This window comes from Bos taurus, chromosome 10 (genome assembly GCF_002263795.3).
Source record: "Bos taurus isolate L1 Dominette 01449 registration number 42190680 breed Hereford chromosome 10, ARS-UCD2.0, whole genome shotgun sequence".
Lineage (NCBI taxonomy): Eukaryota > Metazoa > Chordata > Mammalia > Artiodactyla > Bovidae > Bos > Bos taurus.
This window is the reverse complement of record NC_037337.1, coordinates 8598996-8613902: the sequence shown is the minus strand read 5'-3', so window position 1 is coordinate 8613902 and position 14907 is coordinate 8598996. Positions and strand designations below refer to the sequence as shown.

Genomic DNA, 14907 nt, shown 5'->3' with positions numbered 1-14907 from the left:
AGTTTTGTGCCAACACATATGGTAATTCTAAATCTAACACGTGAATTCTTTAATTTTTGCTGACAAAAGTGATAATTATAACATATCTTACAGAAGTTGTGGTTATCCTAAAATCATTTCATGATTCAGCTATAAAAAATGTACTTAGCACTGTATGCTTAATAAGTGAAATGTAATAGAATGTTGAATCTGATTATTCTAGTAATACAAGGAATTTTGTAAATGTACTGATCGATTATAAACATACTATTTGAAGGCCACTTTCTTAGCTGTTGACTGTTGGCTCATTTATTTGCTGCCAGGGAGTTCACCCAGGCTTCTTAAATTTACATTGAGGAAAAATGCCAATTTTGTATTCCATTTGAGCTAGCCATCTTGTAAATGGCAATGATGATTATCTTAAGGGGTCCCTGGTAAATAAGTTTGCCATAATAGTACAAATATTCAAAGAGAATTTTCTACCCTTAATAAATCAATAAAGCCTTCGAGAGATTTTACTGACTTTTCAAAAAGTCGTTTTCACATGCAAGTGTGATGTAGCGAATTGTGTGAGCTTTATTGTTACCATCCCCTTTGAAGAAATGACTAATATAAATCTGAAAATGTTTTTGATCTAATCTATTAAGAAAATAATTTAACTTTTATATGTTTTTGAAGGGATCACTGCTTTGATTGAAATACCTAAGAACTGTGTTGTGGCAGCAGTTGGCAAAGAACTGAGTGAGTATGATTTTCTCCCCCATCATTTCTTCTTTTTTAAAATTTTAAACTAGCCTTGTGTAAACATTTCGGAAAGACTAATTTGACTTTTTATTTAAAGGACATCTTTCCCTGCCCCCAGTCTTGACCTCCTGGAATTATTGAAGTGATATGGAACCTGAGACATTTTCAAGATGTTAGGTCGGCTCTTGTACCACACTTGGTCTAGCGTAGGCAAGTGGGCAAGGTAGCCCCACTCCTCTGACGCTGGAGAGGCCTATTTACATCCCACAGTCCTCTCTGTTGACCCACACTCACTCACTCAGCAAAAACTTTAGCTACATAAAAGAACGCCAACATTCTGAAAACTAAAAACGAGCTGGGTTTGGAAGAGGGTTATTATGGGAGTTCAGTAAGACAGGAGCTGTGGAAACCAGAGTGGGACCCGTCTTCTTGGAGGGTGGAGTTTGCACCATTTCCCTCAGAGTAGTGGGATGGCAGGAGGGAGAATGAGAGGATGTGGTAAATGTACTGATTATAAACATGCCATTTGAAGGCTAGTCTCTTACTGTTGACTGTTGGCTCACTTATTTACTGCCAGGAGTCTGCAGTTTAAAAAAAAAACAAACCTATTATGCTCATTACCTTATGGATAAAAATTGTGTGCTGAGAAGTTGCTTTTTAAAATCTGCTTTTTTTCTTGAAGAATTTGTCTAATGAAGCCCAGAGGGCATTTGATATTACTTGTGCTGCTACTTCTAGATGCCAGTCTCGAGATTTACTGTGATCACCAGTTGGCATGTTTGCAAATGCCAGTGAGAAATGAGCTAATGGTTTACCGGTTGTAAGCTGCTATCTGCAGGCTCTGCTGCTTTGCAGTCAGCTTTTTCTTTCTTCCACTGAATTTCCCTGTGTAGTCATGTCTGAGAAGTAATTTTTAGACCTAATGCTTATGCTTGCTTTTCATAAAGCAGCTTCTAAAGATAAAATTTAGTGTTTAAGTTTTTTTTCTTTTGTTCTTCCTTGCAGAAATTCAGTTTTCCCGTGTTCTTTAGTGTGCTGGAAAGATGCCTCGCTTTTCCCTGCTTTTTACCTCTTGTTGCTAATCAATCGTTTGTGTTTTGCTGGTTTTACTCTCAGTGGTTCTCAAAATGTTGTGTGCATGAGGATGACCCGAAGGACTTGTTAAGAACACAAACTACTGGGCCTTACTCCCAGAGTTTCTAGTTCACTACTTCTAGAGTGGGGCCTGAGCGTCTGCATTCTAACATGTACTGTGAGTGCTGAGGTGGTCGGTCTGGGGCCATTCTTTGAGGGCGGCTGCTCTAAATATTTTGGTCCACTTCTTTCCATCTCACTAGTGTTGCTCTGTTCAGGTACTCTTCTCCTCTTTTGCCTGGTTGGACTGTTGCGATAGTCTCCTGACTTATTTTCATTCCTCTACTTTATTTATTTTTTTGAATGTGTACTTAACAATGTGCAAACTATATTTTAGCCATTGTCTGGAGAACACATTGAAAGTATAAATATTTACGAAAGATTATTGTATTCAGATAATGATGAAGTATTAGTAAGATGTCTAAATATATGTAATGTGGAGTGTCCAAAGGGCTTCCCAGGTGGCTCAGTGGTAAAGAATCCGCCTGCCAATGCATGACATACAGGAGGCCCAGGCTGGATCCCTGGGTTAGAAAGATCCCCTATAGAAGAAAATGGCAATCCATTCCAGTATACCTGCCTGGAGAACCGCACAGACAGAGGAGGGTCACAAAAGAGAGTCAGACATGATTGAGCATGCATGCCCAGAGTGTCCAAATATAATCACCCCATGATAGAGTTAGTAGCAAGTAAAATAAAATCTCTTTAAGTATATGCCTGTTCAGCGTGCCTGCATGCTTAGTCGTGTCCGACACTTTGCAACCCCCTGGACTGTAGCCCGCCAGGCTCCTCCGTCCATGGTCCATAAGGGCTCTCCAGGCAAGAATGCTGGAGCAGGTTGCCACTTCCCTTTTCAGGGGATTTTCCTGACCCAGAGATCGAACCTGCACCTCCTGTGTCTCCTGCATTGCAGGTGGGTTCTCTACCTGCTGAGCCATCAGGGAAGCCCTTGCATTGCTAATTTATGTGGCTATTGGCATATATTTAAGATACTTGCAAACTGTTGCACAAATATTGTGACTGTTTGAATCCATATCAAAATTTGGATACCAGTGAAATTAATTCACCATGATATAGCTGCTTGGTTGGCTGGATAGGTATGGCCATTCCCTTCTCTGTTTTAGCGGTTCTAAACAATGTTTTCAGTGAAAACATTGAAAACTCCAAACTGGAAACAAAATAAGCTACCATTTACCACCCTCATTTTGTAAAAATAACTTTTTAACAACAAAATATGAAGAACATGACCTCAGGAAAAAAGTATAGGGCTTTAAATTTAATACATTTAGTTTTATTAAGAACAAACAAACTTATGTGGCCTTATTTTTTTTCTCATTTTTGCTCGAGATGAATGAAATCTTTGCCCTAAGGATGAATGTAATCATGCCTACACAATGAAGTCCAGGCCTTTCAGCATATCAAGTCATGCCTTCCATGATCTCCCTCTGCTTCCCTTGAGTCCTGTCCCACTGCTGGCTAATTTGCATTTCCTGGAGCTCCCAGCCTGAGGCGGTTCTCACCACCGTCCTTTCTCTTGTCACCTGTATTGGACTTGGCCATCTTCCCCTGCTGCCATTGAGTCTTGCGTAACTGCTGGCTACTCCACATTTCCTGGAACCCCCCAGCCCGAGGTGGTTCTCACCTCTGCCTTCCTTTCTCTTGTCAGCCATCTTGGACTTGACCACGTAATTCATCGTCCTCTTTAATCTGGCTCATTACTACTTACTCTTTAAGAGCACAGCTCTAGTATTTCTTTTTCAAGGATGAAGCCTTGCTTACGTTATGCCTCCCCTCCCAGAGGTTTTACCTGTGTATTCTCATAGTCTCATGTCTACCATTTAAGTTACCACTCTAAAAACTTATGTTTGCTTTTTGGTCTCTCTTTGCCCCGCCCCTTCAGAATATTAGTGCCTTGGTGACTGAAACGTTCTTCATCTTTCTCCTAGCAGATAAACAGATTTTATCGAATGAATTAGTGAATTCATTGAAATAGTAATAAACACTGATGCCTCAACAGAAATTGGAATATCATCTAAAAAAAGGAAGAAATTAAAGTTGGTTTTATTCAAAATAATTTATAAAAAATACAAATATTCTTAAAAATAAGGGTTTCCATTTTACTTAGCCTCAAATAGGGCTTCCCTGGTGGTTCAGACACTAAGGAATCCTCCTGCAATGTGGAAGACTTGGGTTCTATCCCTGGGTTGGAAAAGTCCCCTGCAAAAGGGAACGCCTACCCACTCCAGTATTCTGGCCTGGAGAATTCCATGGACAGAGGATCCTGACGGGCTACAGTCCATGGGGTTGCAAAGAGCTGGACACCACTGAGTGACTTTCACTTTAACTGTTTCATGAAGTAAATATGTAGTGTCATTTTCCTTATGAAAAATAAGTTTTATTCCTCTAAATGTATTATCTTTTCTATTTCTAAGACAAGCTTGTGCCCCTGTCCTTGGTTTTAACTGTTCCATACCAATTTCTCTTTTTCTAATGTGAATCTTCTCAACAGGAAATAAAATTTCTGTGTGCACTGCCTGTAGTTCCTTTGAGGCTTTTATTAGCTGGGCAGGACTATCATCACTCTTTGAGTACTTATCCTGGTTCAAAAGTTCAAGATTTTTCTGTTAACCCTTTTTTAGAATTGACTTGCTTTTCTTTTATCTTCTAATTCATGTTTATTTCCTTGAAGTTATTACATATGTGACCCTTGTGAATACTTGATTGTAGAGACTATATTTATGAACTTAAGTTTCTCATCATCTTTAGTTCTTTGTAGTTTTTTGGTCAGTGTTTCAGTTTGTTCTCCCTGTTAGTTGCATTAAACAGTAGAGTACCTGCTTGTTATTCTGTAATCTTAATCTCAGCGTCATTTGGTAGTATTCCAACTACAGGAGAATTTTCGCTCTATTTTGCTAGGTATCAGAAAGAGTCCTTTTTCTGATAGACAACCACAGTTTCTGAGACCTTCATCTGACAGCCACAGTTTCAATGTGAATGGCTATCAGTAAATGTGCCCAGAGACATAGAAGGAAATGTGGTGTGACCTGTTTTCCAGACAGAAGTATGAGAAAGAAGAGAAACTTAGTAATAAGCCATCACTTGGGAGGAATATGACCTCTGAGATACTAGTTTTTCCAAGCTGTGAGCAGCCACAGCACTTGGTGCTGGGGCCTGTTATAGCACCGACTACATTGATTCTGAGCTTGTTTATAAGTCTCACTCCCACTCTCAATGACTATTACAGGGCAGTAACTGGAGCCTAGTCATATATAATATCTAAGTTCCTGGAGCATCGTAATAAGCGTTCAGTAAATGTTTATTGAATCTTTCCAGTTGATTTGATTTTGAGTTTTCTATACTGTTTAATGTTAGGATTAACACAAGTTTATATAAAACTGTTTGTTAAACTCAGTTGAGTAAAGCAACACTATAGTCCAAAAGAACTGTATAACACACAAAAATTATAAGGCATATCATCTTCTCAGAGAATTTGTAATTTAATGGTGTAAGCTTAGATATCAATTTGAAAAGTAAATAAATAAAAACTGCTGAAGTCTTCACCGATTTGAGGTTAGGCACAAATTCATAGCTTATTTTGCAGCAGTATTTACTGGCCTGGCCTGAGGAGAGAAGGCTAATGGTTGGGGGTGATTCAGGGATCCGGACCAGTGCTGGCTAAGGAGAGAATGAGGTGGGAGAGCTGGTCATACACTGAAGGCTTAGGGAGGATGGGACTTAATGGTTGGTGGGGGTTTAGAAGAGTTTTAATAAAAGGAACAGAGTTTTGAGGTCACACTTGGGATTTTAGTAGATCATTGCAAACATCTCAAGGATTTGAAAGAAATGAAGTAGTATGAACAAGACTGTCTTTGGAGATGGGTTTTTTCAGTATTTTAGGTATTTGTCACTTAGTGAAATACTAGTTTTTTGAGCAGAAATGGAACTTTATCTTCTTTGACTATTTCAGTAAAATTATATCGGTCTTTTCATTTAGTAATTTTCAGGTTGGTAGCAGCCACAGAGGGATCACTAGGATGGGATATTCTTGAAGTTAAGCGCCTCCTTGATCACCAAGATAATATTCTCTCACTGGTTAATGTCAATGGTAAGCTCATTGTGTCCATGTTTATATTATGTACAATTTTTTACTTGTTAACCTGTTTTGAACTTTAGTCTTATTTTGTCGTAGGATTGTAGAATTAACATCATGAAAATGATGCTATTAATAAGGAGAGAGTGGCAGTCTTATTTTCTGAGGTTTAAACCAGTAGAATCCATCAAGTTTCATAGATTGGTAGGTCTTAGATTTAGGCATGGGGGAAGGATGGAGTTGGGCAGAGAAAAGGGGTGATGGAGGAGACAGTATACTTACCTCAGGGGTTACTTGGCAGCTGTGGGATGATTGTCGTAGGCTATCAGTACTAATGCTTGGTAGCATTTTGGCTTTGGGGGCAAATGGTTCTGGCTCTTTTCTCTTTTGAAGGTCACACAGGACAAAATTATATACCACTCTATTTACAGTAGAATGAGCTGGATTCAGTTCATCATTGAAGAACCAGAGAATAACACCAAACTAAAGGTCTGCAGAAATGGATCATACCTGCCCTTCCTCATGGCTGTGTGTTTGGTTTGCCAGACTTTGTATTTGGCTTTATCATGATTTTAATGAGTATCTCTTGTGAGGTGAACCTGATATCAGATGACAGGATAGGATCACAAACCAAAAATCCTGGGATTTAGCTACTTTACTTTCAAATAAACTGATAGCTTATATCATCAGAGCTCTCCTGGGTGGTCTGGGCTCTGAGGTCAAATGTGAGGACTCTTGGGTGGCTCCAGTTTGATAGTCTGGAGGAGACTTGTAAGAGGGTCCTGTAAGGATGCTGTGAATATGTTGTAGGGGAGTGCACTGCACCCCCCGACCTAGGCTGGCTCTTTCTGAGCAATACTTTGTAGAAACATGAGGCAAAGGGAAAGGGCCACAAACAGTACTAAGTGTAGTCTCCATCTGTAGGCCGTTGAGTCACGTTTTCAATTACATCAGTGAGAATGGCCCGCTCAATGCCAGAAACTTCCTCTCTAATAGCTATTTACTTGTTCAAACTAGCTGCAAGTCTTTCTGAGGACTAGATTATCTGTATGATAGAAATAACAATGTGAGGAGCACCCCTTTTGTCTTTTTCTGGGGACTCTTTCCTTTAGCCATGGTGGCAGCCCAGAAGGCAAGTTCTTATTTGGAAGTTCCTCTGACACTGAGCCAGCAGCCCCAAGGCTGGAGCTGTTGAGAAGAGCACGGCAGTGTCCTGGCAATTACAGTGGTCACATGGTCACACCTAGTTGTCCCGTTTTAGCAGTGCAGTATTGGGACCAGGACCTGGCATATTTCTGTAATGAAGTTGAGGGAGCCTCAGCTTCATGGCACTTCTCTGTACCTCTCTGTGATGTACAGAGATACTCAGTTGAATTAGGAATGCTCTTGTCGAGTCTTTCTTTGCCATCATCTTAAGAAAAGGAAAAGGGAAAGCTAAGGCAAAAAATAATTTGTTAATGGAAATTACAGAAAACCCCTAGTACTTTTTACTTTATAAATTCTGTGACTATAAAATCACACTACAGAATGCTAGCAAGCCAAAAGCATATTTAGGAATCATATGGATGAGTAGTTTGGTAAAATTTGAGAATGATACTGTGACAGTCTGTCATAATAGATGTGTCTACCATGCTGCAGATTTAGCCATCCTGAAGTGAGTATGTTGTACAGTTCCCAGTTCCACCCCCAGCCCTTTATCCCCACCAATTACCAGTCAAAATGTGGCCAGTTACTGGGTTTATAACTCACAGGGAAAGTGCACGTTCAGTGAGTTGGTGCTAGGACAACCTTAGCAGAGCGTTTGTTTGTAGCAGAACTCCCACAAATGTGGATAATGAATACTGGGTTTGCCCAAGAGCTCTGAATGCCTCTGCAGAGATTGTCTAAGACCAACGTACAAGGTAACCTTGCTTATCTCTTCTGGCAGAAGGCTCTAGGTGCTGCTGCTTTGTTTTATTCCTTTTCTTGTTTTATACTGACAGCATGATATGGTAGTATTAGAACTTCTGAGGGATGGGTAGACAGGCTTCAGGTGAGATTTTCGTACTAAGTGACTTCTGATACTTGCCTAAGGGTCAAAGTCCATCCACGTACAATACATTATTGAGGCTGTTTGGTGTGAAGCATTTTGAATGACCAGTTTGGGATAATGTACACAGCACTAAACTGCACTGACTCAGGTCAGTGTCAGCATTTCGTTTCTAGTGAAAAATTATAACTGGGCTCAAGTACTTTGCTTCTGTTGCCTGGATGAATTACAGACACTTGGAGGAGATCAGAGCAGGCAGCTGTGTGGTCTCAGTAGGTTAGCTCTGGTATGGCGACATATGCAGAGGTGGAGTCAAGAAGAATCTTCACTTGTTAATGTCTCTGGTTCTTTTGTAGTTTGAGTGAGATTGAAAAGAGGAGGGGAAGGGATGGAAAAGAAGGTCATGGAACGATTTCTCTCCACACATGAGAAATGAACTTAATTCTTCACAGACTGAATTCCAGAGAGTCTGTTAATAAACTATGGAAACTGGACTTGGAACCAAGGAAAAATACTATTTACCTGTATGATTGCTGATAATTCTTTATTTTGAAGAGATTGTTCATCTAGTTATTAGAGATTTCTGTCCTGGTTTATTTGATAAATGAGATAGTTAAATCATAACTACTCGTCCATGTATTCCTAAATTACAAGTAACTGGATGTTTTAATACTATTAATATGAAATAATACCAGGGGCTCAAAATAATACCAGGGACTCAAAAGATAACATTCAATGTCTTTAAAATGGCTACACATTTATTATTTAATTTTATTTCTACAGTCATCTTCATTTAATGCCTAAGAAATCCAAGATAGAAAAAGGTTAAATGACTTTCTAAAGGCCAACCACATGGCTAGTAACAGGCTGAGTCAAAGTTAAAACTTGAGTTTCTAGACTCACAGTGCACTGCTCTGCTCCACCTTCCTCTATAAAGGAATTAAATCACATTTCTTTATGATAGTTTTCAGTCTTAGCAGTTGTACATTTTCCTTAAATATATAATTTGTGAAGTGTCTTAGCCCACTAATTTCATTTTCATTAAACATTTTAAAAACTTGTTATTGTGCAAGTAATACATAGTCATAATAGAAAAATGAGGAAATAGAAATATAAAAAATGTAAAAATGAAAATGAAAATCATTCATGTAGTATTAAGTAGAGGTTCACGTCCTTCTAGGTGTTTTTCTGGGCATGTATACATATGGTGTGCTTTTGGTAACAGCTTGTCATGAGTATATTTCTGTATTAACATGACATACTTTTACAACTTAGTTTTTGGTAACAGCATTACTGTTTCATTTCGTGGATGTCTGATTTATTTATTCAGTCCCCAGTTGGTTTCCGATATCTTTAGATAGTCGTTAGATAGATCATGTGTGTGTGATGAAGTTCCCATAAAAATTCCCACAGTGTGGGGTTCAGAGAGATTCTGGGTTGCTGAACACGAGTGGCCTGCTGGAGGGGGCCGGGTGCTCTGAGACGCCTCCCACGCCCCTTGCCCTGTGCGCCTCCTCCCTCTGGAGGGGCATCTGTCTTTTGGCATACCCTGTATGATAAAGTGGTGAGGTTGTTTTCCTGAGTTTTGCGAGCTGCTCTAGCATAGTAACTGAACCTGAGGAGGGGATGTGGGACTCTTCAGCTTACAGCCAGTTAGAAACACAGGTAACAGCCTGGATTTACAATTAGTATCTGAAGTGAGAGAAGTCCTGCAGGACTGAGACCGTAACCTGTGGGAACTGACGTTATTTCCAGGTAGATATGGCCAAAGCTGAGTTAAACTGTAGGGGCATTCGGCTGGTGTCGCATCATTGCCTGCTGTGGGGAAGACCCCCACACGTCTGGTGTCAGGCATGTCGTGAGTGTGGGAGTACAGAGGAAACAGAAGTGTGACTTTTTCTTAACTGTATATGATCCAAGGTAAAATTCTTTTGTCTTTGTTCCCCAAATACTTAACCAAGTATTCCAGCATGACTTCTTTCTTTCTCCGTTGAATTGAAAAGCAGTTACTGTCATTTACTAAATGTGTGAGTAGACTTGAGTCTATTTCCGGTCTTTCTGTTCTGTTAATCTTCCTGTTTGGCTTGTCAGGTTACCTCCCTGTCGTTAATACTGTGACTTTATAGAGCAGCACTACTCGGCAGTTCATTGGTTTTCACCGTAGCCCAGGTAAATGATCAGTAAAGAGACGTATGAACTCTGCCTAGATGTCAGTTTTGTATCTGGCTCCCATGTTGGGGAACTCATCATCTGGGACACCCTGGGCTGGACCGTGCAGGCCTGCGAACGCAACTTCTGGGACCCATCTCCGCAGCTGGATGCTCAGCGGGAAATAAAACTCTGTCAAAAGCCAAACGACGTTTCTATTCATCATCTCACATGGGATGAAGAGGTAAAAAAAGTGGAGAAAAATTTCTATAATCTTAACATCTTTTACTAAACTCAGTTTCTAATTGGGAAAATTTAATGTCATGATATAGAAAGGTGTCATTCCTTGCGTCCAAGTTGTGCTTTAAAATGTATTGATGTATTTCGAAGATTACATCATTTGCTTTAAAAAAAGCATTTTAATCTTTTACTACCTCCTTGAGGCAAGGAGGTGATTAAATGGCCACAGATTTTAGAACCCATTGAAGTTTTGAGCTGTATTAAATATTCCCATAGGATCTGAGGATAATGCTTAAAATTGTTTTAAGGAACACTTTGGAAAGAATCCTTTTGAAGATTCCGGTGCATTTCCTGGAGAAATAAAGGGAATTACAAACTTCAGGAATGCCTTTCTTTTAGTCTTCTAGCATCCTGGGGCAAGGTGATTGTGTGAGAATTACAGATTTCAGTCCTTCAGGCCCGTTGCTCTTGAAGCACGTTACATCTTTTTTTGCAGTAAGAGATTAGTACCAATGGACTTCTGAATCTTGGCTCTGATCTGAACATCTCCTCTTTTAGCTTTAGGAGCTCAGAAAATATGTTTAAAATGGGGTTATTTTTCTAAATCTAATCACAAGAAATGTTCTCGTTGTAAACTTTGAGGAAAGGGGTTGGAGGAGGCTGTTAGCTTTATTTTGTGCCTCCCTATACTGTTTAAATCTTACAATTTTATGTTTTTTTATTTTTATTTTAAAAATGAGTAATAGTGTTCTAGATGGGGAGAGCATGATCCACTTTTTTTTTTTTGGCTTTCTTTGAACCTCTCTTACTTTAAAAACCAAACCAAAATAGAGCAAGAATAGGTAAAGAACATTATTGTACCTAAAGATTAAGTTTCTTTATATTCTAACTTTACTTTGGGGGAAAAAGAGTACTAGGGTGGGTTGCCATTGCCTTCTCCAGGGGATCTTCCCGACTCAGTGATCGAACCCAGATCTCCCACATTGTAGGCAGACCTTTACCCTCTGAGCCACAAGGGAACCCCCGAATATATATGATAAAAACAATAGTCTCAGGAAAGATAGAAACTAGATTTCTAAGAGTTTTAGCCCTAAAAATTATATTCTTAATTTGATACCTTTTTCTCATTGTTGTAAAAATTAGTGCTTTAAGTTTTTTCATTTTGCATTCTCTTTCATCTTAAAATTTTGATTGATGTTTATTAAATGCTTAATAAAGCATTACTCAGTTTTCCCTCATTTTCTTTCTTTTATAAGAGTTTTCTTTCTTTCTATGGGGGGTCAGTTATTGTTAATGACAAGAGATTGATAGAGTGATTCTGTTGAGTAAATACTGCCCCAAAGCTTATTAATTCTCTAGTTGTATTGATAATTTTGTGGGTTTTGATAAAGCATTTGAACTCTGCACAGATTTCTTGGTCCATATAAACTAGTTTCTGGGGTTTCTTTGCACTGAATGTTTCCCAGGGCTCTAGATTGTAGCCAGCTGGCCAGCTGTGTTTATTTTTGTGTATGGCACTGGTCCTTAGCTAGCATTGCTGTGTGCAGAACATCAGTCCTGAGGGTCAAGGGAGTCATTGCAGATTTAGAGTCTGGTAAGCCTTGGAGGCATGTTTGGTTGAGATGCTATAGGTCTGAGTTGGCATTATAGCCTTTGAGGCTGCATGAGAAGTGTTCTCTAGTGAGAACAGGAAGGGAAAAGGATTTTTGAAAGGTCTGTCTCACTGGCATACCTACTGAGTAAGAATAAATGATTCTTAGACAAGAGCCACTAGAAGTCTAGTGATTTGCAAAATAAGTTCAAAAGCTATGTGGTATGGTATGAGGCAAGAATAAGGAACTGGAGTAACATGACCTGAATTCCAATACCACCTTTCATGTCTTAATTTTTTGTGTGACTTTAATCTTTTATTTTGACTTGTTATTCTGCAAAATAGCTTTTCCTACATTAATGAGATGTTGTGAAGCTGAAGTAAGATAAATATTGGTGAAAGTACTTTCAAAAGATTAAAGCTGTTTTAGTAGAAAGGAAAAATGGAAATTTAGTAGAACTGGAAAAAATGTCTTTGTGAAACCACTATATATATATCTCTGCCACTCTAGCATATGCTGTTTTGTATACTTCATAGTTCTTGTGATGCTTAAGATGTGGAGCCCAAGTAACTTTGCTCACATTTTTCAGGCAGAAGAAGCTAAGTAGTTTCCCAACGATACGGTATTATGTGAATGAAAACCCAGGGTGGACCCCAGCAGCTCCACCCCGACTGCACCAGTCTTCCAGCCGCAGCCCCTGCTCTAGCTGTCACGTTTCAGTAAGGAAGGCAGGGATGCTGCGGGGTGTAATACATAGAGTTCACTCTGTATTAGCAGTTGTGTCCTTCGACCTTCTAAATGCTGAGCTTTCCTTTGTGCTTTGATATTTTTGGACTTTAGAGGGCAGTACAGTAATTTGGGCTGAAGGCTAGGAATAGGGAAGGCAACAATGACTTTGTGATCTCACACCAAGGCTGGAAATCTGTTACTCTGGGTAGCGGTGTTCGTTTTATGTGCATTTCTGAACTTTTATCTTCCCCAGAATGTATTTGTTGCAGTTGGAAGGGGTTTATATGTGTATAACCTTCCAATGAAGCGTGTGATTGCCTGCCAGAAAGCTGCGCATGACTCCAGTGTCCTGCACGTTGCCAAACTCCCAAACAGGTACGAGTCTCCATCCACTCCGTAACAGGTGGGAGAAACGCACAGTTCCCAGGGCCACCAGTGAACTGCTCAGGGCGCAAAGTCGCCTGGCTCTGTTGCTTGACCAACAGGTTCTTTTGAAAATGGAGACTACCCTATGGCTGTCTCTAACAGAAGAGTTTGTGGCAATATATTACAAAATTTACAAACAGCAGGGTTCAAACAAATTATTCTGAATTTCATTGTAAGAAGAGAGAATTTAAAAGTTGGTATTTATTTTAATAGTTAGAAGACTTTGGGGCACTATGTTCTAATTTTTTCATATTTTCCACAAAGCCACCTTTTTGGTAGTGTTGCTTATGGCCAGAATTAAATGGTGGTCTCCTTGTTGGCTGAGGCTACTAACTGAGGGCTTTCCTCTCAGGGCAGATGTGGCCATTGAGCTTCTAGGGATGAATTCTATGAAGGAAATGGTAGTATTTTCGGGGTTTCCCTGGTGGCTCAGCTGGTAAAGAATCTGCCAGCAATGCAGGAGACCCCGGTTCGATTCCTGGGTCAGGAAGTTCCCCTGGAGAAGGCACAGGCTACCCACTCCAGTGTTCTTGGGCTTCCCTGGTGGCTCAGATGACAAAGAATCTGCCTGCAATGTGGGAGGCCTGGGTTGGATCCCTGGGTTGGGAAGATCCCCTTGAGGAGGGCATGGCAACCCACTCCAGTATTCAGGCCTGGAGAATCCCATGGACAGAAGAACCTGGTGGGCTACAGTCTGTGGGGTTGCAGAGAGCTGGACACAACTGAGCAGCTAAGCACAGCACAGCAGTATTTACTCTGCAGGATACTTTCAGAGTGAGAGGGGAGAGAAAGGAATGGGGCTTCTCAGGATATTGTGAGAGTATAATTCATAACCTGTTTTCCTGCATGCATTTTTTAAAATGGAAGCGATACGTGTTTGAAACATTTGAGCTAGTCTCACACCATAATGCATGCCTTTCCTTTGTATTGTAAAGCCATGTTAAAGTGTGATTTTTTAATCAGCTCCCGCCAGGAGCTGGATGAAAGCAGATAAAGGCTGCGCTGATGGTTTTCCCTGCGCTCCAAGCACTTGCCCTCCATGGTGCTCTCTCTCTCCTGACAGGCAGGTTATCTCATGCTCAGAAGATGGCAGTGTACGCATTTGGGAGCTACGAGAAAAACAGCAGCTTTCAGTGGAGCCGGCGCCAACGGGTGTGTATCTTCTCTCAAAAAGGTGGTCTTGCTTTTTTTCTCATGTGAAAGACAGATGAAAGGCAGTTATGTGTAACCACAGGAATAATATACAGTGTGCTCCAAATAAGCATGTTTACATGAAGCATTTGGGAATCAGGATGGGGGACTCACATGTTAATATTTACTGCAGGACCGCCTGTTTATTTCAAGTCAGCTAGGATTCTTTGAGGGGAAGCTAACTGATCTGACTGATCAAATGGGCTTCCCTGGTGGCTCAGACTGTAAAGACTCTGCCTGCAATGCAGAAGACCCAGGTTTGATCTCCTGGAGGATACTGAAGTGGCTACCCACTTCAGTATTCTTGCCTGACTGACCAAATGGCCTAATTAGCTATTTATCAATGTATTGTAATTATGTCTGGTATATAAACATAATGTGTACCATCAGGCATCAAAGTTCTTCAGCCTTGAAGCATTAACATTGAACTCAGTTTACAAACAAACACTTTTGTGTTTATGTCGTTAATCTCTTGAGCTGTTGATTTTCTGGTGCTTGATTTGAAAAACAAAATCCTGGTTAATTAGCAACCTTCGCATAAGAAATCAAATGCCAGTAGCCTCGGAGTTTCTTCTAGTTATTTGAAATCATAGGGTATTGTCACA

At 40.1% G+C, this 14907-nt stretch overlaps 1 protein-coding gene across 2 annotated transcripts in view; it reads left to right on the top strand.

Annotated features, from left to right (window-relative positions):
- The window catches only part of WDR41 (WD repeat domain 41), a 47434-nt gene that overhangs the window by 28780 nt on the left and 3747 nt on the right, over positions 1–14907 (top strand). For both annotated transcript variants that reach the window (NM_001075690.1, XM_010808811.3), the window contains exons 7-11: positions 658–720; positions 5852–5962; positions 10184–10368; positions 12939–13060; positions 14175–14263. In NM_001075690.1, the coding sequence (NP_001069158.1) occupies positions 658–720; positions 5852–5962; positions 10184–10368; positions 12939–13060; positions 14175–14263 (570 nt within the window). The remainder of the gene's footprint in view (positions 1–657; positions 721–5851; positions 5963–10183; positions 10369–12938; positions 13061–14174; positions 14264–14907) is intronic.